The following is a 24,140-nucleotide window of genomic DNA, read 5'->3' as shown; positions in this document are numbered from 1 at the left end:
TTTATATTTTTTCATGGTAGAAGAATTTATTTTTAAAAATCTTATGGGACTGTATACTTGCTAAGTGCAAGTTATTTTTTAAAGCTATGGTTGTTACAAACCATTTTGTGTAAATATAGCCTATATTTATGATAATATTTTAGATTTGTAATTATATAAAAATATATGTTGCACATATCCCCATAGAAATACAATTTAATTAAAAATATAATTAGAACAGTTATAATTTTGGGTATCTACAAATTAATTTTAGTTACTTATCCCAGAAAAAATATGAATCCTTTTGTTGTAGAGACCTTTCTAAACTTACATTTAAGAAATTATTTATTAAAACAATTATTCAAACAATTTCAGGTGATCACTAAGCTCAAAATTTTATCACCTTTGGAAATAATAATGTCAAATACTGCTTGTGTTGTGGGGAATTCAACCAAGTTGTTTACTCTGATCACAGAAAATTTCAAGGTGAGTGATTTTTCTTCTTCTTCTTTTTTAAGATTCATTTATTTATTTGAAAGGCAGAGTTACAAAGGGAGGGAGAGTCAGAGAGAGAATCAATCTTGCATCCATAGGTTCACTCCTCAAATGGCTGCAATGGTCAGGCCTAACCAGGCAGAAACCAGGAGCCAGTAATTCCATCCAGTTTTCCCAAGTGGGCGTTAGAGACCCAAAGACTTGAGCCATCTTCTGCTTTCCCAGGTGCATTAACAAGGAGCTAGATTGGAAGCAGAGAACCCAGTACTTAAGCTGGTGCTCTTATTGGATGCTGTGCCACAACACCAGCCCCTTTTTTCTTGTTCTTAGTATATTCAGTACTTGCAATCATGCAAGATGTGTTGTGCTATTAGAGATCCTATGTAGCCATCAGCTGTCTTTGACTCATTGCTAAAAATGATCCCTGTCCTAAATCTGTTGTCTGTTTGGTGATTCATTATTTGTTCTCTTTCATTGATTACTTCATACTTCTTTCCATAATCCTTATTTATGTACATCTTTCCAAGTTTAATTTTTTTTTCGTGTTCTGATTAGGCCGCCTTTTTTTTTTTTTTAATTTGTTTATTTATTTGAAACTCAGAGTTACACGGAGAGGAGAGGCAAAGAGAGAGAGGGAGGGAGGGAGGGAGGGAGAGGCCTTCCATCTGCGGGCTGTCTCCCCAATGGCTGCAACAGCTGGAGCTGAGCTGACCTGAAGCCAGGATCCTCCTCCTGGTCTCCCATGCGGGTGCAGTGGCCCAAGGACTGGGGCTATCCTTTACCACTTTCCCAGGCTACAGCAGGGAGCTGAATTAGAAGTGGAGCAGTGGGGACCTGAACCTGCAGCCATGTGGGATGCCTGCACTGCAGGTGGCGGCTTTACCAGCTATGCAACAGCACTTTATTCTAATATTCAGATGCAAATTCCAGGGAAGGATGCTGACTGTTCTTACTTTATTTTCCCATGTTAGAGTTATAATTAATTCCAGTTCATGCTCACGAAGTACTATAGTTGACAGACCAGAATCATGGGGAAAGTGGGAATAGATAAGTCTTCCAGAGGCCAACACAGCATATGTAAGGGTACCTCAAAAAGTTTATGGAAAATTGAATTGAAAGATAAGTTTATTTTAGTGCAAAAACATTTTAAAACTCCATGTGTTGTGTTTTGATAATATGAATTTTCATGAATTTTTTGAAGACCAGTTGTATTCAGTACATTTGAGATAGAAGGCCATGTATCATAATGCTTAAGAATAGAGTCACACTGTCCTGTTTCAAAACCTGACTCTAAGTGACTTTGTGCAGGTTAAGTTACTCATTCTCTTTGAGCTTTAACTTTTTCATCAGTAAATCAGGGACAATAGGAGTACCTACTTCCTAGAGAATTGAATTTTATAAAGGATAATCAGAGACGGCTTCATTGGTGTTACATTCAGCAAAGTTCTGAATGGAACAGAGGAAACATTAATATTATTATCATTGTTACTATTATTACCATACATGTATTTTATTTACTTTTATTTATTTATTTATTTATTTTATTTTTTGACAGGCAGAGTGGACAGTGAGAGAGAGAGACAGAGAGAAAGGTCTTCCTTTGCCGTTGGTTCACCCTCCAACGGCCGCCGCAGCCAGCGCGCTGCGGCCGGCGCACCGCGCTGATCCGATAGCAGGAGCCAGGAGCCAGGTGCTTTTCCTGGTCTCCCATGGGGTGCAGGGCCAAAGCACCTGGGCCATCCTCCACTGCACTCCCTGGCCACAGCAGAGAGCTGGCCTGGAAGAGGGGCAACCGGGACAGAATCCGGCGCCCCAACCGGGACTAGAACCCGGTGTGCCGGCGCCGCTAGGCGGAGGATTAGCCTAGTGAGCCGCGGCGCCGGCCCTTATTTACTTTTAAAATTGTGTGTATGCTCTTTTGACTAAAGATGAAATGGTTACAAATATTATAGAATAACAAATAACAACGACCTTGAATGGGAATTCTGGAGTATTATAGTGTGATTAAACTTAGCAAATATAGGAAATATTTTTTTCAAATATCAAATTTCTTTTTTTTTGAAGATTTACTTATTTATTATTTGAAAGGCAAAGTGACAGAGATAGAGAGAAAGACAAAGAAGAGAGAGATTCCATTTTCTGGTTCACTCCCCAAATGTCTGCAACAGAAGCGTCAACTGGGTCTCCCAAACAGGCAACAGGAACCCAAGTATCTAGGCCATCATCTGCTGCCTCCTGGGTGCGTTAGCAGGAAGCTGGATCAGAAGCCATGTATCTGGGGCTTGAACCTCAGTACTCTGATATGGGATGTGGGCATCCCAAGGGGGCACTTTAACTTCCTACACAGCCTCCAACTCTCTTTTGCTTTGTAGCATTGCCGAAACTCTGGTTGTGATAGGGATCGAGCAGGAAAATTTATCTCTGTTAATTTAAAATACTTCTACTACTTATCATAAAAAGACCTTCATTAAATCAAAAACTATAAAGCAGAAGGAGCATGGATTTCATAGTCAAATCTAAATTTGGTCTCAGCTCTGGAACATGTTAACTTTATGCTATTACTTATAGAAAAATTGGCATTAATGAGACTTGTCATAGGGTCATTATGAAGGTTAAGTAAAATAACTTTTATTTTTAAAATTTTTACTGTTTACAAAGACTTATTTGAGGGGCCAGCATTGTGGCACAGTGGATTAAGCCACTGCCTACGATGCTGGCATTCCATCTGAGCATCAGTTCGAGTCACTGCTACTCCATCACCAGCTTGGAAGATCTGAATGGAGTTCCTGGTGCATGGCTTCAACCTGGTCCAGCCCAGCCTGCCTGGCCATTTGAGGATTGAATCAGCAGATGGAAGATTTCTCTCTCTCTCTCTCTCCTCTGCCTTTCAAATAAATAAATCTTCAAAACAATTTTTATTTGAAAGACAGACACAGACAAAGAGATCACCCATTTGCTGGTTTACTCCTTAAATGCCCAAAACAGTTGTGCCAGGCCAGGCCAAAGTCAAGATCCCAGAACTCAATCTGGATCTCCCATGTGGGTAGCAGGAATGCAAGTACTTGAGCCATGACCTGCTGCCTCCCAGGATATACATTAGCAGGAAGTTAGAATTGGAAGTGGAGCTGGGACTCAAACCCCGGTATTCTGATAGGGGATGCAGGTGTCCCAAGCAACAACTGTTCTTCTAAATGCCCACTTTGGGATAACTTCTGTTTTTTATTTTAAAAATATTTATTTATGTGCAGACAGCTTGTTTGCCAATTTCGTTTCCTTTGGGTAAATTCCAAGGAGGGGGATGGCTGGGTTGAATGGTAGGGTTATATTCAGGTTTCTGAGGAATCTCCAGACTGACTTCCATAGTGGCTTAACCAATTTGCATTCTCACCAACAGTGGGTTAGTGTCCCTTTTCCCCCACATCCTCTCCAGCATCTATTGTTGGTAGATTTCTGCATATGAGCCATTCTAACTGGGGTGAGGTGGAACCTCATTGTGGTTTTGATTTGCATTTCCCTGATTACTAGTGATCTTAAACATTTTTTCATGTGTCTGTTGGCCATTTGGATTTCCTCTTTTGTAAAATGTCTATTGAGGTCCTTGGCCCATCTCTTAAGTGGGTTGTTTGTTTTGATGTTGTGGAGTTTCTTGATTTCTTTATAGATTCTGGTTATCAACCCTTTCTCAGTTGCATAGTTTGCAAATATATTTTCCCATTCTGTCGGTTGTCTCTTCACTCTCCTGACTGTTTCTTTTGCAGTACAGAAACTTCTCAATTTGATGCAATCCCAAATGTTAATTTTGGCTTTGACTGCCTGTGCTTCTGGGGTGTTTTCCAAGAAGTCATTGCTGGTACCTATATCTTGCAGGGTTTTTCCAATGCTCTCTAATAATTTGATGGTGTCAGGTCGTAGATTTAAGTCTTTAATCCATGTTGAGTGAATTTTTGTGTAAGGTGAAAGGTAGGGGTCTTGCTTCATGATTCTGCACGTGGAAATCCAATTTTCCCAGCACCATTTATTGAATAGACTGTCCTTACTCCAGGGATTGGTTTTGGATCCTTGATCAAATATGAGTTGGCTGTAGATGTTTGGATTGATTTCTTGTGTTTCAATTCTGTTCCATTGGTCTATCCATCTGTTTCTGTACCAGTACCATGCTGTTTTGATTACAACTGCCCTGTAGTATGTCCTGAAATCTGGTATTGTGATGCCTCCAGCTTTGTTTTTGTTGTACAAGATTGCTTTAGCTATTCGAGGTCTCCTGTGTCTCCATATGAATTTCAGCATCATTTTTTCCAGATCTGAGAAGAAGGTCTTCGGTATCTTGATTGGTATTGCATTGAATGTATAAATTGCTTTTGGGAGAATGGACATTTTGATGATACTGATTCTTCCAATCCATGAGCATGGAAGATTTTTCCATTTCTTGGTATCCTCTTCTATTTATTTCTTTAAGGTTTTGTAATTTTCATTGTAGATTTCTTTAACGTCCTTTGTCGCTCCCCCTCTTCGTGGAGGAACGACACAGGACCCTGCGCTGTTCTTTTGTCTGCTCGGCCCTCCCCGGGTTTGCTGCTGGTTCTTCCTGGGTTGGCTACCGTCCCTTCCACCTCCGTGGAAGGGCGGTTCCCCTGGCCACTTTCCCCACTTCCGCGGGGGAGCGGCACACCGCCGGCCGGCTCTCTCGGGGGCTGCTCAGGTGTTCCTTCAGATAGATGTTCCTGGTGCATGTTGTCTCTCTCCTCCTTTATAGTCCTCTTCCACCAATCCCAACTCTGCTACCCACACGCCGAGTACACTGCTCTCCTCCAATCAGGAGCAGGATCAGCTCCTGCAGGTCATCACTCAAGTTAGCGAGAGGCAGCTGCGTAGAAGTTGTTACTCCCTTCTCAGCGCCATATTGTGGGAGAGCAGATGCATAGAATAAGTCTTAATTCCAGTAATAGTCTAGTCCGAGTTGCTCCCCACAGATCCCCCTTTCTTTTTATTTTTTTGGCGTTGATACGCGCCTGTCTTTGGTGCCCCGTGGCACACACTCTGCTCTGCTTGCTAGAGTTGCCCACAGGTGCTTACAAGCCCTACCAATCAGGCAAACTGAGTCTGGGTCCTCTCTTCGCCATGTTGTGAGGAGGTTTTTAGGCACTTGATGCGTGCCTGTGTTCGGTGCCCTGCAGCGCATGCTCTGCTCTGCTAGAAGTGCCTGCAGGTGCTTACAAGCCCTATCAATCAGGCAAACTGAATCCAAGCCCTCTCATTGCCGTCTTGTGGGGAGACTTATTGGTGTTGATAACGTGCCTGTCTTCGGTGACCTGCAGCCGCCCACAGGTGCTTATTGTCTTACTAATCAGGCAGACCGAATCCAAGCTCTCTCATTGCCATGTTGTGGGGAGGCCTTATTTTTCTCTATTTCTCTATCTCCAGGCATTCCTATCTCTCCTATTTTACTTCTATCTGCCAGCATTCCTATTTCTCTCATTTTACTTCTAAACTTCTGTTTCTCTTATCCCGCGGCTTCCTGGCGCCCGCCCCGAGGCTGCTTCTTGGCGCCTCGCCCCGCGGCGGCTTCCCGGCTCTGAGCTGCTTCCTGGCTTCACGCGCTCTCCGCGGTCTCCGTGCCCCTTCGCGCCCGCACCACGGCCTCCGTGTCAGCCCCGCACTCCCTATCTATTCACGCCCCGTGCTCTCTCTGCACGCGGCGGCTTCCGCGAATCACACAGCCTAGCTCACGTTTCCGCCACCGGTATTCAGTCTAAGTTCCCCGGGCTAACCTGGCGAATTCAACCTAGCTCACGTCTGTGCCTTTCGGTTTGGCTTCCTGTCTTTTGCTCCCGGGCTAATCTGATGGATTCCAACCTAGCTCACGCATCTCTGCCTCTGGTTTAGCTTTTCGCCTTTTGTTTTCCGGGCTGACTTGAAGAATCCCAACATAGCTTACGTCTCCGCCTCAGCCTGCCCCCGCAGCTTCATTTTCCCTAACATTTTTCTCTACCCGGTATGTTTCCTAACTTTTCTTCCAACAATATTCCCCTCTCATTTCTCCTGGCTTCTCCCCACAGTCCGTATCCGAGTCTAAGTTTCTTCTAGGTTTCACTTTCGCTTTCAATCTCCTAGCTTTCAATCCTAACTTCTTTCCCACAGTCCGTATCCGAGTCTATGCCTAGGCTTTCAATAGCTTCTTCCGGCACCTTTTCCGTCCGGCTTTTCCTTAGGCTCTTCTAGTCTCTCTCTCCGGTATTTTCCCACTTCTTCCCGCTTCTTCCCTCCTAGGTTTCCTATCCGAGTCACGGCACCATTACGTCGCTCCCCCTCTTCGTGGAGGAACGACACAGGACCCTGCGCTGTTCTTTCGTCTGCTCGGCCCTCCCCGGGTTTGCTGCTGGTTCTTCCCGGGTTGGCTACCGTCCCTTCCACCTCTGTGGAAGGGTGGTTCCCCCTGCCACTTTCCCCACTTCTGCGGGGGAGCAGCACACTGCCGGCCGGCTCTCTCGGGGGCTGCACAGATGTTCCTTCAGATAGATGTTCCTGGTGCATGTTGTCTCTCTCCTCCTTTATAGTCCTCTTCCACCAATCCGTGCTCTGCTACCCACACGCCGAGTACGCTGCTCTCCTCCAATCAGGAGCAGGATCAGCTCCTGCAGGTCATCACTCAAGTTAGCGAGAGGCAGCTGCGTAGAAGTTGTTACTCCCTTCTCAGCACCATATTGTGGGAGAGCAGATGCATAGAATAAGTCTTAATTCCAGTAATAGTCTAGTCCGAGTTGCTCCCCACAGTGCTTGGTTAAGTTTATTCCAAGATATTTGATTGTTTTTGTAGCTATTGTGAATGGGATTGATCTTAGAAGTTCTTCCTCAGCCATGGCATTGCCTGTGTATACAAAGGCTGTTGATTTTTGTGCATTGATTTTATACCCTGCTACTTTGCCAAAATCTTCTATGAGTTCCAATAGTCTCTTAGTAGAGTTCTTTGGGTCCCCTAAATAAAGAATCATATCATCTGCAAAGAGGGATAGTTTGAGTTCTTCCTTCCCAATTTGTATCCCTTTAATTTCTTTTTCTTGCCTAATAGCTCTGGCTAGAACTTCCAGAACTATATTGAATAGCAGTGGTGAGAGTGGGCATCCCTGTCTGGTACCAGATCTCAGTGGCCCAAAAACATAAAAATTATAAATGAGCTTTCAATTCATCTCATTTATTTATTTTTTGTCTATTTTTGGAGGGAGGAGTGAGAGAGAAAGGGGGAGAAAAAGCAATCTCTCATCTTCTGATTCACTCCCCAAATGCCTACAACAACTGGGACTGAGCAAGACCAAAGCTGGGATCCAGGAACTCAATCTAGTTCTCTTAAAAGGATGTCAAGAACCCAGTTATTTCAGTAATCACCTGCTGCCTCCCAGCATACACATCAGCAATAAGTCAGATCAGGAGCAGAGTGGGGTCTCAGACCCAAGCACTCAGATACAGGATGTGGGCAGGCCCAAGCACCATCTTAACCACTGGGATGGATGTCCATCTCTGAGATAACTTTTAAAACAATCTTGGTACCTGACAAATTCGCTGCTTTCCCATGAGTGTCTTTTTTTCTTCAGTCTTGATAGCTCTTTGACAGATTTTTTTTTTTTACCCATTACATCAATCGAAGTAGGTAAAGGTTTTACTTTAGAACTTCATGATTCTTTTTTTTTCCTTTCTAAAAAGGTCCATTGCCTCTGACTTTATTCTCAATGAATTTGCATAATATAAATAATATTTCATGGATTTGATAGGCGCAGTTATTGTTTTCATAGTTTCAACTGGCACATTCTAAGATTCTAGCCTTTCTCAATTGTGACAGAGTTTGGAAGGCTTAGTATAAAATCTATGTGATGTTGTTACTATGAATAAACTACTAGAAGGCAGATTCTCATGGTTACTTTTTGACTATTGTACCTGTTATATTCAGTTAAATTTCCTGAGAGTAAATCTTAATAAGGGCTACAGATTGTACTACATGACACTTAGAAAGATGGGTAACCATTTTGTTTTTAATGTTTCTATTTAAATATTGAAAAAAATGTATACATATTTTTACCACCTGTCTATGTGTTTATAATAGCACTTTTGAGCAACATATGGCACTTAAAAATTTATTTTGCAATTAAAACTTTTTTTCAGAACGTTAATTTTACTACTGTCCAAAGGAAATACTTCAATGAAACAAAAGGATTAGAATATATTGAACAGTTTTGCACAGCAGAATTCAGCACTGTCCTAATGGAGGTTCAGTCCAAGTAAGTTACAACTTAAAAAGAAAGTAAGAAAGCTCCAGTGTGAGTTCCATGAGGGCAGAGTTTTCTTTGATCCCTTCTGTATCCCTACTAACTACCTAGAAAAGTTCCAGACTCATAATACACAATATTATTGAAATAATAAAACAGTTAATTAAAGTTTCTATGCAGTGTCCCCAAATTAGTTATAATCTATTGCTCTGATGATTGCTGCCAGCTTTATTTTGGATTAAAAATCTCAAGCATCACAGTAAACTAGAAAAGTTGTGGCATGGAAATGAAGTACAGTTGAAGTGGTGTTCTTATTATATCATACTTTTAATCCTAGAAATATGAGATAGGAAATTATATTTTTAGGATAAATATTTCTCAGAACGTGCAAAATCAATATGTTCTCTGAGCCAGATTGGACACTGTTTACTCAGTTAGTGACCATGTTTATTCTCACTGAATTTGTAATATATTTTCCTATTGATTGGGACATCCTGACCCCACCTTTAAGGTCTTCATACTCTTTCAGCATTATTTGAGTACTTAGAGTTGTAAATCCAAAATAGACACAAATTACCATTGAATGTTGTCTCTGACACATGGTTTATTGGTGACCCTTAAGTATTCTTAAGTTCCCTTAAGTATTGTATTTTAAAATAAGGAACATTTGTTATAACTTACTTGTAATTTTACTGAAAATAAGTTGAAATGAGTGTTTCTTCTTATAGCAGTAATTTTTTAAATTAAAGACTTACAGTGATATATCATTGATTACCTTACAGATATTACTGTCTTGCAGCTGTTGCAGCTTTGTTAAAATATGTTGAATTTATTCAAAATTCAGTTTATGCACCCAAATCGCTGAAGATTTGTTTCCAAGGTAGTGAACAAACAGCAATGATAGATTCATCATCAGCCCAAAACCTTGAATTGCTAGTTAATAACCAAGACTGTAGGTAAGATCTTCTAACTTTTTTAAAAAATGTATTTTTAGGGCCGGTGCTGTGGCTCACTTGGTTAATCCTCCGCCTGTGGTGCCGGCATCCCATGTAGGCACCGGGTTCTGGTCCCAGTTGCTCCTCTTCCAGTCCAGCTCTCTGCTGTGGCCTGGGAGGGCAGTGGAGGATAGCCCAAGTGTTTGGGCCCTGCACCCGCATGGGAGACCAGGAAGAAGCACCTGGCTCCTGGCTTCAGATCGGCCCAGTGCCGGCTGTGGTGGCCATTTGGGGAGTGAACCAATGGAAGGAAGACCTTTGTCTCTGTCTCTCTCTCTCACTGTCTATAACTCTACCTGTCAAATAAATTTTAAAAAATGTATTTTTAAGGGCCGGTGTTAGAGTGTAGTAGTTTAAGCTGTTGCCTATGACACTGGCATCCATATGGATGCCAGTTCGTGTCCCAGCTGCTCTACTTCCAATCCAGCTCTTCACTAATGTGCCTGAGAAATCAGCAGAAGATGGCTCAAGTGCTTGGGATCCTGCAACCCATGTGGGAGACCTGGAAGAGCTACTAGCTCTGGCATCAGTCTGGCCCAGTCCTCGCCATTATGGCCATCTGGGGAGTGAACCTACAGATATTTCTCACTCTGTTTCGCCCTCTCTCTCTGTAACTCTGCCTTTCAAACAAATAAATAAATCCTTTTTAAAAGTATCATTTTATGTCCTTTTTTAAAGATTAATTAATTTAAATTTTTTTCAGTTGTTTCATGAAGAAATAGTGAATAAATATATTTGTTTTATTAAAAGATTTCTTTTAAAATTTATTTGGAGAACCAGAAAGGGAGAGAAGGGGAAATGAAAGGGAAAAGGTAAAAGAGAGAGAGAGCGGGAAAGAGAAAGCTCTGAAGTTCATTCTTGAAATGCCTGCAACAAACTGGGGGTGGCTTATGCTGAAGCCAGGAGCCAGGAACACAATTCGTTTCCAACATGGATGGCCGGAACCCAGCTACTTGAGCTGCCTTTTAGAATCTGCACTGACAGGAAGCTGAAATCAGAAGTGGAGGTTAGGTCCAACATTGTGGTGTGGCAGGTAAAGCCACCACTTGCAATGCCAGCATCCCAAATGGGTGCTGGGTTCTGACCCAGCTGCTCCACTTTCCATCCAGCTTCCTGCTAATGGTCTGGGAAAAAAGAAGAAGATGGCCCAAGTACTTGGGCCCCTTTACCCATGGGGGAGACCCAGAAGAAGCTCTGGGTTCCTGACTTCAGCCTGGCACAGTCACAGCTGTTGTGGCCATTTGGAGAGTGAACCAGCAGAGGGAAGATCTCAGTCCAATTCCAAATACTTTTTAATTAGTGTAATTCCTTCAATATCCTGGTATTTTTTAGGCTGTGTTTCTGTATTTTGAATGTTCTTGAGTATATTTGTTAAAAAAATTACACACACACACACATTGTGTGTATTATGTGTTTAGTGAATATTGGGAAAGGTAGAGAGGCCATTTTTCATTGGACTTTTCTTTCTTTTTCTTTTTTTCTTTTCTTCCTCTCCCCTCCCTTCCCCTCCTCTCCTCTCTGATTTGTTTATTTGAAAGGCAGAGTTTCAGAGGGAGAGGGTGGGGGAGAAATTTTCCATCTGCTAGTTCATTCCTGAAATGGCCACAATGGTCAGGGCTGGGCCAGGCTGAAGCCAGGAGCTTCTTCCAGGTATCCCATGTGGGTGCAGGGGGCCAACCACTTGGGTCACCCTGTGCTGCTTTCCCAGCACATTAGTAGGGTGCTGGATGCTGGATCAGAAGTGGAGCAGCTGGGACTTGAACCAGCACCCATGTTGGATGCTGCAGGTGGTAGCTTAATCTGCTATGCCATAGGACTGACCCTTGAATAAATGTTTTTAATCATTGTACCATTGTTGCTAAACTGCTCAGAAGTTTCACCAAAATCAGGTTGTAAAAGATATTTGGGGGCATTTAGGCTCATGATTAAGATGCCAGCTAAGATGCCCATGTCCTACTTCAGAAAATGTGGGTTTGATTCCTGACTCTGGTTCCTGCCTTTAGCTTCTCACTCCAGCTGCTGCTAATGTAGACCCTAGGAGCCAACAATGATGGTTCAAGTGATTGGTTCCTAGCACTACATTTGTGTGGATTGCAATCTCAGCTCCCAGCTTTGGCCCTAGCCCAACCCCAGCTGTTTTGTGCATTTGGAGAGTGAATAAGTGGATGGGAGCACACTCTGTCTCTCTGTCTCTCAAATAAGTAAAAACTATAAAATAAAAGATATTTGTACTAAACAGCAACAAACAAACAAACAAACAAAACCCACCTCACTTTAAAACTGGACAAGGGGTGCCGGATTCTGTCCCGGTTACCCCTCTTCCAGGCCAGCTCTCTGCTGTGGCCAGGGAGTGCAGTGGAGGATGGCCCAAGTACTTGGGCCCTGCACCCGCATGGGAGACCAGGAAAAGCACCTGGCTCCTGGCTTCGGATCAGCGCGATGCGCCAGCCGCGGCGGCCATTGGAGGGTGAACCAACGGCAAAAAGGAAGACCTTTCTCTCTGTCTCTCTCTCTCACTGTCTAACTCTGCCTGTCAAAAAAAAAAAAAAAAAAAAAACCAAAACAATAAAAAAAAAAAAAAACTGGACAAAGGGCCTTAATAGACATTTCTCCAAAGAAGATAAACAAATGGCCAATAATTACATGAAAAGATGGTAAGCATCACTAGTAATTAGAGAAACATCCCCATCCTATATAGGAGTGCCACTTCGAGTCCCAGCTACTCCACTTCTGATTTAGCTTCTTGCTGAGGAGGTAAGAAGCTGGGAGGCAGCAGATGGCTCAAGAACTGGTCTCCCCCAGGAGACCTGGACGAAGTTCCTGGCTTCAGCCTGGCCCAGCCCTGACCATTTGGGGAGTGAACAAATGGGTGAAAGATCTCTCTCTTGCTCTCCTTTTTTCTTTATCTCTCCCGGACAGCCGTTTTTCAAGTAGATTAAAATAAATTATTTTTAAAAAGATTGATATTCTGGGGCTGGCACTGTGGCATAGTGAGTGAATCCACTGCCTGCAGTGCCAGCATCTCATATGGGCGCCAGTTCAAGTCCTGGCTGCTCCATAGACTTGTCCATTTGAGTGGCAAGTGTCCTCTTGTGACAATGTAGTGTTACACTCATTGATTTCTATAGTAAATGACAGGTTTATGTGTGCTCCCCAATTTTTTTTTGTTCCTACAGAATCCAAATTCTCAAAAAATAAAAACTGTGCATGTGATGAGAAACCCTCAGCTGGTAGATCTGAGTAATTCCCTACAAATTTCTTTAAATTAGTACACCCAATATCTGTTACATAAAACTTAGAGAGGGAGATACAGGGAAAGAGATCTTCCATCCACTGTTTCACTGCTCAAATGACCAAAATGGCCAGGACGGTCCAGACTGCAGCCAGGAGCCTGGATTTCAAACAATCTCCTATATAAGTGAGTGACAGGATCCCAAGTACTTGTGCCATCTTCTGCTTTCCCAGGTGCGTTAGCAGGAAGGTAGATTGGGAGGAGAGCAGTTAGGACTTGAACCTGTGCTTAATCTACTGCACCACAATGCGGGCCCCAAGAGTTCTCTCTTTTCTCTTCTTCTCTCCCCTCCCCTCCCCTCCCCTCCCCTCTCCTCTCCTCTCCTCTCCTCTCCTCTCTCTCCTCCTCTCCCCATCCCCTCCCCCTCCCCTCTGCCCTCTCCCCTCCCCTCCTCCCCCTCCCCTTCCCTCTTTCCCTCCCCTCTCCCCCCTCTCCCCTCTTCCCCCTCTCCCCTCTCCTCTTCCCTCCCCTCTGCCCCCTCTCCCCCTCTCCCCCTCCCCCTCCCCTCTTCCCTCCCCTCTGCCCCTTCCCCTCCCCTCTTTCCCTCCCCTCTGCCCCCTCCCCTCCCCTCTTTCCCTCCCCTCTCCCCCCTCCCCTCCCCTCCCCTCTTTCCCTCCTCTCTCCCCCCTCTCCCCTCCCCTCTTCCCTCCCCCTCCCCCCTCTCCTCCCTTCTTCCCCTCCCCCCTCCCCTCCCCTCTTCCCCTCCCCTCTGCCCTCTCCCCTCCCCTCCCCTCCCCTCCCCTTTCCTCTCCCCTCTCCTCTCCTCTTTTCCTTATCTATCTACTATCTGTCTATCTATCTATCTGAAGGCCAGAATTTCAGAGAGGCAGAGAGAGAGAAAGAGGTCTTCCATCCACTGGTTCACTCCACAGATGGCCACAGTACCAGAGCTGGGCCGACCTGAAGCCAGGAGCTTCTTCCAGGTCTCCCACATAGGTGCAGGGGCCCAAGGACTTGGGCCATCTTCTGCTTTTCCAGGCCATAGCAGAGAGCTGAATTAGAAGTAGAGCAGCTGGGACTCGAACCTGCACCTATATGGGATGCCGGCACTGCTGGTGGCAGCTTTACCTGCTACTCCACAGCACCAGGCCTGAGTCATTCTTATTTCCTCTCTTCTCACACCCCAGATGTAGTCCAACAGCAAATGCTCTTTACTCAATCTTCAGAGAATACCAATTCTTGATTACGTTTATCCATTTCCAAATTATCACAGTAACCTAAACCTCTGTCCTCTTTAACCTAGACTACTGTAATGACCACCCAACATGTATCTATGCCTTTTTTCCCCCTTTGTTTAGCATAGCAGTCAGAGTGATCCTTTTAATTCAGAAATCAGATCTGATAAATTTCCCCTTAAAAGCTACTCTATAATATTTAGATTTCTATCTCAATTTCACCTTTGCATTACTGCTTTTTTTTTTTTTATCATTTAGGTCTCTACACAACTGTCAAGTACACAGATTTTTATCAATCAGCCTAACTAAAGTAAACCTCCTGGTCATTCTCTACATACTCCTATTATTTTTATTTAGCAGTTTCTGTTCCTGAAATATTTTCTTTCTTTACATGTATAGGCTTTTTGTCTGTCTCTCTCTCTACTCTTTGTCTTGTCCCCATTTATGGCAAGTAAACTGATACAGATTGTTACTAATCAGTCACTAGAATGTAAGGACCATGAAGATAGAAATCATGCCTGTCTTGTATGTTTAGTGCTTAGCACAGGGTTTTGAATACCATAACTGCTCAATAAATGTTGAATATTAAAATAAATTGGCTTTAAAATTCTTCTAAATTTATTTACTTTTTATGTATTTGAAAGGCAGAGAGAAGGAGAGAGAGAGAGAGGCAGAGGCAGAGACAGAGAAATAGAAAGCTTCCATCTACTGGTTTACTCCCAAATACCTGCAAAAGGTGGTACTGAGCCAGTCCAATGCCAAAAGCTGGGAATTGAGTCTGACTGTCTCACGTTGGTGGCAGGGACCCAATTAATTGACCTATTATGTGCTGCCTCCTAGAGTGTGCATTAGCAGTAAGCTAGAATTGAAATGGAGCCAAGACTTGAATCCAATGCATTATGATAAGAGAGGCATCTTAGTGGCTGTACCAAATGCCTGCCCTGTACTAGCTTTTTCATGTGAATTGTAATTTTCTAATAAATAGCCCAATGATATTTATTCTTTATAATATCTCATTTCTTCATAATAATCACTTAGACATTATGAAATTCTCTTGTAATTTTCTCTAACTTCATAAATTAGAGCAGGGTGATTATGTTAAACACTCATTTTTATCAATGTAAGAGTCCCTTCTCCGTGAAGGTTATGTTATTTATGGAATTTCATGGACCAGAAAACTTTATATGAGTCTCAATATTATAAATATATATTATGGAAAAAAGTCATTAAGGACAAGGTGATACTGTCATTATTTGTTAACCAAAGTGTGGTGCATTGACTGACATATGTACTTATGAGCTAGTTCAGGATGTGGATTCTAAGCCCTGATCTCAGACCTATTGAATTAGAATCCCCATATAACTTGCATGCATAATAAAGTTTGAGAATAACTACTGTAGTTATAGGATTGTTCAATTACAAAGTTAAAATGCCATTTTCTTGGATTTTCCTTTGTATACTTAATGAAATTTCCAAATTTGTGCTTTCAAAGGAATAATCACACTCTCTTTGGTGTTCTGAATTATACTAAGACTCCTGGAGGGAGTAGAAGACTTCGTTCTAATATCTTAGAACCTCTAGTTGATATTGAAACCATTAATATGAGATTAGATTGTGTTCAAGAGCTACTTCAAGATGAGGAACTCTTTTTTGGACTTCAATCAGGTAAATTAATATCATCTGAATTTTATAAGTATAAAGTATTTTTTGTATTTTTATTATAAAATAGTTAAATACAAAAAAGTATAAAGAGTTCAATGAGCATACAAAAATGTATCAGTTTTTAACATTTTGTTATATTACCCTCATATGTAAACATTATATATATATACATATATAATACACATTTTCTTAAAGCATTGGTGGATATATTAATATTACATAGCAAGGGATTCATGACAAATATAAAATGGCTAAAGAAAACATTATGTAAGGAGTATGATTTATTGAAGACAACACTTAAAATATCTGTATAACAAATATGAATTTTTTGAGATTATTTATGTGAAAGGCAGACTGACAGAAAAAATATCAATCTTTCATCTGCTGGTTCACTTCCACAAGAGTTGGGGGTTGGGCCAGCCTGAAGCTAGGAGCCAGGAAATCTATCCAGATCTCCAGTGTGGGTGGCAGGAATAGGTTACTTCTTAGGTATATTAGCAGGGAACTAGATTAAAAGTAGAGTAGGTGAAACTCAAACCAGTAATCTGATCTGTATGTCCCAGGTGGTGGCTTAACCTGTTGAACCACAAAGCCTGTCCTAATACAAATTATTTTAAAAATATAATTAGGTTAATTTTTTCCATGTTTCTGAAAGTTGGGTAATAAAGATATAAATTCTTATGTTCCAACATGTTAATTATTTTCTAGAAAATTTTTTGGATCCTGAAGGAAATAATTTCAGAGGTATATTTTATGTTTTGGTTTTATGGATTCTGGATATTGTTCCTTTATTTCTGTGGGGTTTTATTTATTTATTTTTTAGACAGGTTGTAATTCTTTTTCTCCAGAGTAATCCTCAAAGGAAAAAAGATTTGTCCAGACTAGGTAATTATCAATAGATGGAGTGTATTAGTTTCCTGGGACTGCTGTAAAAAGTACCACATATACAGTGGTTTAAAAGAACAATTTTTAAAACAGAATTCACAGTTCTGGAAGTTAGAAGCTAAAATTAAGGTATCAGTTGGACCATGTTGAACCTTGTAAAAGAGTATCTTTTTTTTTTAAACTTTTATTTAATGAATATAAATTTCCAAAGTACAGCTTATGGATTACAATGGCTTCCCCCTCCCATAACTTCCCTCCCACCTGCAACCCTCCTCTCTCCCACTCCCTCTCCCCTTCCATTCACATCAAGATTCATTTTCTTTTCTTTTTTTTTTTTAAGATTCATTCTCGATTCTCTTTATATACAGAAGATCAGTTTAGCATACATTAAGTAAAGATTTCAACAGTTTGCACCCACATAGAAACACAAAGTGAAAAATACTGTTTGAGTACTAGTTATAGCATTAAATCTCAATGTACAGCACATTAAGGACAGAGATCCTACATGAGGAGTAAGTGCACAGTGACTCTTGTTATTGACTTAACAAATTGACACTCTTGTTTATGGCATCAGTAATCATCCTAGGCTCTTGTCATGAGCTGCCAAGGCTATGGAAGCCTTTTGAGTTCACTGACTCTGATCATATTTAGACAAGGTCGTAGTCAGAGTGGAAGTTCTCTCCTCCCTTCAGAGACAGGTTCCTTCTCCTTTGATGGCCCCATTCTTTCCACTGGGATCTCACTCGCAGAGATCTTTCATTTAGGTGTTTTTTTTTTGTTTTTTTTTTTTTGTTTTTTTTTTTTTGCCAGAGTGTCTTGGCTTTCCATGCCTGAAATACTCTCATGGGCTTTTCAGCCGGATCCGCATGCCTTAAGGCTATTGGAGTCCTGACTCTCAAGCACGGAGTATAAAAGTGCCTGGTGATCTTAAATTAATGGTGTGAGAATATGAAAGCCCAGCTGTCATATTTATATGGCAAAAACTAAAGTATAATTTAAACCCCAGAATTCCTCTTCAGGATCAGTTCAAGTTTCCTTCAACAAGTGTTGCCTGAAATTATCCTCTGCTTAGTCTTTTCCCTTTACTTGTCTTTCTCTTTATTAGTTTCTCCTAGAGACACAGTCTGTCATTTGCACATGAGTCCTTGAAACATAGCCTAACACAATCACTAACAGGCTTGTTGTTAATGTAATGGTAAAGTATTAGTTCTTGCATTTGGATTACAACTCACTTGATACTACTGAATATCTTTCGTTTTGCTTTGTTTCTTTGCTTCTGTGATATTCACTGTACTATGAAGTTTAAATGCTCACATTTGTTGTTTGTTTCAGTTATTTCAAGATTTCTCGATACAGAGCAGCTTCTTTCTGTTTTAGTACAAATTCCAAAGCAAGACACGGTATGTTTACATATACATTATGTTTACATTATTATATATTCTGTGTTATAATTTATCTTAATATTATGTAAAAATTGCAAAATCTCTAAATGTTTGAGATTAGTATTATTGATGTGTAGAGAATTTTTATATTTTTATAAGGAAATATTTGGGGCCGATGCTGTGACATAGTGGGTTGAAGCCCTGGCCTGAGGCATGGGCATCCCATGTGGGCACCAGTTCTAGTCCCGGCTGTCCTCTTCTGATCCAGCTCTCTGCTGTGACCTGGGAGAGCAGTGGAGGAAGATGGTCCAAGTCCTTGGGCCCCTGCACCCCTGTGGGAGAACTGGAGGAAGTTCCTGGCTTCTGGCTCCTGGCTCTGGATCGGCACAGCTCTGGCCGTTGTGGCCATCTGGGGAGTGAACTAATGGATGGAAGACCTCTCTCTCTGTCTCTACCTCCTCCGTAACTCTGTCTTTCAAATAAATAAAATAAATCTTTAAAAAAAAGGAAGTATTTTCTTATATGTTAGAATAAAATAAAAAGTTTCTTAGATAGTTAAGGAACTGGCATAGTTCTACTACTCAAATACTTAGTTACGTGTAATTTTTTAAAAAGTGCCTAATAAGCAACTTTGGGTCCAAAGAGTTTAGATTGTTCTTAAAAGCGATCATTGGGGCCAGCACTGTGGCGTAACCGCTAAAGCCGCCATCCCGGAATCCCATATTGGGGCTGGTTTGAGTCCCAGCTGCTCCACTTTCTGTCCAGCTCTCTGCTATGGCCTGGGAAAGCAGTAGAAAAGGACCCAAGTCCTTGGAGCCCTGCACCCACATGCATCCACATGGGAGAACTAGAAGAAGCTCCTGACTCCTGACTTTAGACAAGCCCAGTTCCTGCTGTTGCGGCCATCTGGGGAGTGAACCAGGAGAAGGAAGACTTCTCTGTCTCTCTGCCTCTACCTCTGTAACTCAGCCTTTCAAATAAATAATTATTTTTTTAAAAGTGATCATTATGTGATCATTAAGTTGAATAGTCTTTAAATAAGCTTAGCCTCTACAACTGTAATATCATTTCTGAAAATTCTTATATGTACACTTATAAAGTTGTTATTCCCTTCGTCAATTTTCTTTTCTTTCCTTTTAAAAAATATTTATTTGCATATCTGAAAGAGAGGAAGAAACACAGAGAGAGATGTCTTCCATCTACTGGTTCTCTCTCCAAATGGCCACAATGGCTAGGGATGGGCCAGAGTGAAGCCAGGAGCCTGCAACTCCATCCAAATCTCCCACGTGGGTGGCAGGAGCCCATGCACTTGGCCATCTTTTGCTGCTTTCCCAGGCACATTAGCAGGGAGCTGGATTGGAAGTGCAATAGCTGGAAGTTGAACTGGTGTCCGTATGGGATTCTTGCATTGCAGACAGTAGCTTAACTTACTGTGCCACAACACCAGACCCAAATTTTCTGATAGTTTGTTTACAGTTCTTATTGTTTTTTCCTTAAAAGTTTGGTAAAATTCACAAATGAAGCCACTAGAAGGCAGACTTTTCTTTGTAGGCAAGTTTTTCATTATTAAACTTCTTAGGTAGACATGGTGCTATAGATATGGATAAGTCAGGTCATCTGTTTTTCTTTAGTGAACACTGGTAATTTGTGTCATTCAAATAATTATTCATTCTACTCAACTTTTCATATTTCTTGGCATAATATTGCTCTTAATATCTTCCTTATTTTCCTTTTTATGCCTGTAAAATTTATAGGGATTCATTCCTGATATTGGTAACTGTTTTTTAAAATTTACTTGAAAGGCAAAGTTGTGTGTGTGTGTGTGTGTGTGTGTGTGTGTGTGTGTGTATTATATAAAGAGAGAGAGAATCTTCGATCTACTTGTTTACTCCAAATGGTCACACAGGCTGGGATTGGGCCAGGCTGAAGCTAGGAGCCTGGAATTCCATCTAGGTCTCCCATGTGGACGGGAAGGATCTAAGTACTCAGACCATCTTCTGCTTAGCAGGGAGCTACTTTGGAAGAAGATCAGCTGAGACTTGAACTGGTGCCCTTGTAGGACACTGGTATCACAGGCGGCAGTTTGATCTACTGTGCCACAATGCCAGCTAACTTATTTATACTTTCTCTTTTTTTCTTAATAAATCTCTTTAGAGGTTAATAGTTTTATTGATATTCTCAAGGAATATTCTTTTATTTCATTGATTGCTGGTTTTATCACTTCTGTTTCATTTTTTCTGCTTTTCTGTGTTTAGTATTCTCTTCTTTTTCTATGTAGGGAAGGTAGAAGCTGAGGTCATCAATTTAAGACCTTTTTCCTTTTGTAATATGTGAATTTTGTACTATAAATTTCTCTCAGAGAAATTGTTGGTATTCCACAATTTTTGATATGTTTTGTTTTCTTTTTAATTCAAAAAAGTTCAAAATGCTTTCTGATTTTCTTTTTAGTTTTTCTTTGATTATTTAGAAGCATATTATTTTGATTCCAGTATTTGGAAACTTTCCATATATCTTTCTGTTTATTATTAATTTCAACTTCCAAGTGGTCTGAGAACATCACACATATCCTTTTAATTTTGTGGACATTTGTTTTAATGGCCCAGAATAGGTTATCCTAGTAAATGTTCTATGTGAACTTGAAAATAATGTGTATTTTGCTGCTGTTGTCTTTAAAAAAAATTCCTTTTTTATGCTAATGCACTGTTAGTACAGAGAACAAATTAAATCTAGTTCATAGATATACACAGATAAAGTTCTAAAAATATCATGCTGTTCTGTTCCTCTGCAGTTTGAGATTATTTATAGTGTTTTTCAAGACTACTGTGTACTTTGGGGCTTTTTTTGGGGGGGTCTATTCTATCAATTATTGGGAAAGGTGTCAATATAATTGCAAATTTGCCTATTTTCCCATGAAATGCTATTAGTTATTATCTAATGTATTTTGAAGGTCTTATTAAGTACATAAAAATTTTAATACTACTGTGCCTTTTGATGAATTGACCCTCTCTATTGCTAATAGTATTTTTTTTTGCTCTGAAATTTACTCTGTGTAATATTAATGTAGCCACTCCAGCTTTCTTTTGATTAGTGTTGGCATGGTATATTTGTACAAATTTTCCTTTTTTAAAAAATTTTATTTATGTTATAGAAGTTTCATGTATTTCATATGTACAGATTTAGGAACATAATGATTCTTCCCACCCAACCCTTCCTCCTGTCCATGTGCCAACCTTTTTTACTGCTCCCTTTCCATTCCCACTCTTAAATTTTACAAAGATCTACTTTCAGTTTACTTAATGGTTGTAAAGTTAACCCTACACTAAGTAAGTAGTTCAATAAATAATATGAGAAAAAAAAAAACACTATTCCTCAACAGAAGTAACAAGGACTGTAAATAATCATCAAATCTCAAAATGTCCATTTCACTATAATACATTATATTTTAGGTACTCTATTAGTTACCTGAGATCAGAGAAAACATATGGTATCTGTCTTTTTGGGACTAGCTTTTTTCACTAAGTATAATGCTTTCCAGTAGTGTCCATTTTGTTGCAAAAGACAGGATTTCTTTTCTTTTTTTTATAGATAATTAGTACTCCATCATGTAGATATTCTGTTTTTTTTTAAAAAAGATTTATTTATTTATTTGAAAGTCAAAGAGAGAAGGAGAGACAGAGAAAGAGAGAAAGGTCTTTGTTCCACTGGTTTACTCCCCAGTTGGCCGCAATGGCCAGAGCTGCGCCGATCTGAAACCAGGAGCCAGGAGCTTCTTCCGGGTCTCCCACATGTGTGCAGTGGCCCAAGGACTTGGGTCATCTTCTACTGCTTTCCCAGGCCATAGCAGAGAGCTGGATTGGAAGTGGAGCAGCTGGGTCTCGAACTGGCGCCTATATGGGAAGCTGGCACTGCAGGTGGTGGCATTACCTGCTACGCCACAGCATCGGCCTCATATATATTCCATGATTTCTTTATCCAGTCAGTAGTTGATGGACATCCGGATTGATTCCATATCTTAGCTTTTGTGAATTGTGCTGCAGTAAACATGGGGTACAGATAACTCTTTCATCTGCTGATTTCTTTTGGTTTGGGTCAGTTCCCAGGAGTGGGCTCCCTGAATCATATGGTAGGTCTAGTTCAGATTTCTGAGGTATCTGCATACTGTCTTCCGCAGTGGCTGCACCAGTTTACATTCCCACCAACAGTGGGTTAGGGTACTGTTTTCCCCACATCCTTAACAGCCTTTGTTGTTTGTTGACTTCTGTATGAGAACCATTCTAACTGGGGTGAGATGAAACCTCATTGTGGTTTTGATTTGCATTTCCCTAAGGGCTGGTGATCCTGGAGTTTTCTCAAATGTCTGTTGGTCATTTGAATTTCTTTTCTTTTTCTTTTTTTTTTTTTTTTTTACAGGCAGAGTGGACAGTGAGAGAGAGAGAGAGACAGAGAGAAAGGTCTTCCTTTGCCATTGGTTCACCCTCCATGGCCACCGCAGCCGGCGCGCTGCGGCTGGCGCACTGCGCTGATCCGAAAGCAGGAGCCAGGTGCTTCTCCTGGTCTCCCGTGCGGGTGCAGGGCCCAAGCACTTGGGCCATCCTCCACTGCGCTCCCGGACCATAGCAGAGAGCTGGCCTGGAAGAGGGGCGACCGGGACAGAATCTGGTGTCCTGACTGGGACTAGAACCCGGTGTGCCAGCACCGCTAGGTGGAGGATTAGCCTGTTGAGCCGCGGCGCCGGTCTCATTTGAATTTCTTTGAAAAGTGTCTGTCTGAGACCTTAGCCCATTTCTTGACTGCTTGTTTTGTTGTTGAATTTCTTAAGCTCTTTATAGATTCTGGATATTAAGGCTTTACCAGTTGCATAGTTTGCAAATATTTTATCCCATTCTGTCTGTTGCCTCTTCTCTTTGCTGAGTGTTTCTTTTACAGTGCCGAAGCCTTTCAGCTTGATGTAATTCCATTTGTCTATTTTGGCTTTGATTGCCTGTGTCTCTGGGGTGTTTTCCAAGAACATCTTGCCTATGCCAATGTCTTGCAGAGTTTCCCCAACATTCTCTAATGATTTGATGGTATTAGATTATAGATTTATATGTTTGATCCATTTTGAGTGGATTTTGTTTAAATTGTAAGGTAGGGGTCTAGTTTCATACGTCTGCACGCAGAGATCCCGTTCTCCCAGCACCATTTGTTGAAGAGACTGTCTTTACTCCTGCAATTGATTTTAGCTACTTTGTAAAAAGTAAGTTGGTTTTAGATGCGTGGATTGATTTCTGGATTTTTTTATTATATTCTGTTGGACTACAAGTCTCTTTTTTGTGCCTGTACCAGGCTGTTTTGACCATAGCTGCCTTGTAGTATGTCTTAAAATCTGGTACTGTGATGCCTCTGGCTTTGTTTTTGTTGTATAAGATTGCTATAGCTATTTCGGGTCTCTTGTATTTCCCTATGAATCCGTTAGGTCCATTTGGTGTATAATGTTGATTTTTTTTAAAGATTTTATTTATTTATTTGAGAGGTAGAGTTACAGAAAGTGAGAGGGAGATACAGAGAGAAATGTCTTCTTTCCGTTGGTTCACTCCCCAAGTGGCCGCAATGGCCGGAGCTGTGCCGATCCAAAGCCAGGAGCCAGATGCTTCCTCCTGGTCTCTCATGTGGGTGTAGGAGCCCAAGGACATGGGCCATCTTCTTTTGCTTTCCCAGGCCACAGCGGAGAGTGAAATGGAAGAGGGGCAGCCGGGACTAGAACCAGCGCCCATATGGGATGTCCGGCTGCAGGCAGAGGATTAACCAGCGCCATGGCGCCAGCTCCTATAATGTTGATTAACTGTTGTTTCCTTGATGATTTTCTGTCTGGTTGATCTGTCCATTGCTGAAAGTGGGGTATTGAAGTCCCCCATTACTGTTGTGTTGTAGTCTATGTCTCACTTTAGATCCATTAACATTTCTTTTAACGAGCCAGATATCCTGTAATAGGGTACATGTACATTTATTATAGTCACATTTTCCTGTTGAATTGATCCCTT

The 24,140-nt window shown here is 41.3% G+C and overlaps 1 protein-coding gene across 1 annotated transcript in view; it reads left to right on the top strand.

Moving 5' to 3' along the window:
- MSH4 (mutS homolog 4) overlaps positions 1–24,140 on the top strand; it is an 84,495-nt gene that overhangs the window by 14,777 nt on the left and 45,578 nt on the right. Inside the window, exons 4-8 of the mRNA XM_070078240.2 lie at positions 355–465; positions 8,626–8,741; positions 9,512–9,685; positions 15,684–15,856; positions 18,071–18,138. Coding sequence (XP_069934341.2) covers positions 355–465; positions 8,626–8,741; positions 9,512–9,685; positions 15,684–15,856; positions 18,071–18,138 — 642 coding nt within the window. The remainder of the gene's footprint in view (positions 1–354; positions 466–8,625; positions 8,742–9,511; positions 9,686–15,683; positions 15,857–18,070; positions 18,139–24,140) is intronic.

This window comes from Oryctolagus cuniculus, chromosome 7, assembly GCF_051225735.1.
Source record: "Oryctolagus cuniculus isolate XC-2025 breed Fujian yellow rabbit chromosome 7, ASM5122573v1, whole genome shotgun sequence".
Lineage (NCBI taxonomy): Eukaryota > Metazoa > Chordata > Mammalia > Lagomorpha > Leporidae > Oryctolagus > Oryctolagus cuniculus.
This window is presented reverse-complemented; position numbering and strand designations above follow the sequence as displayed.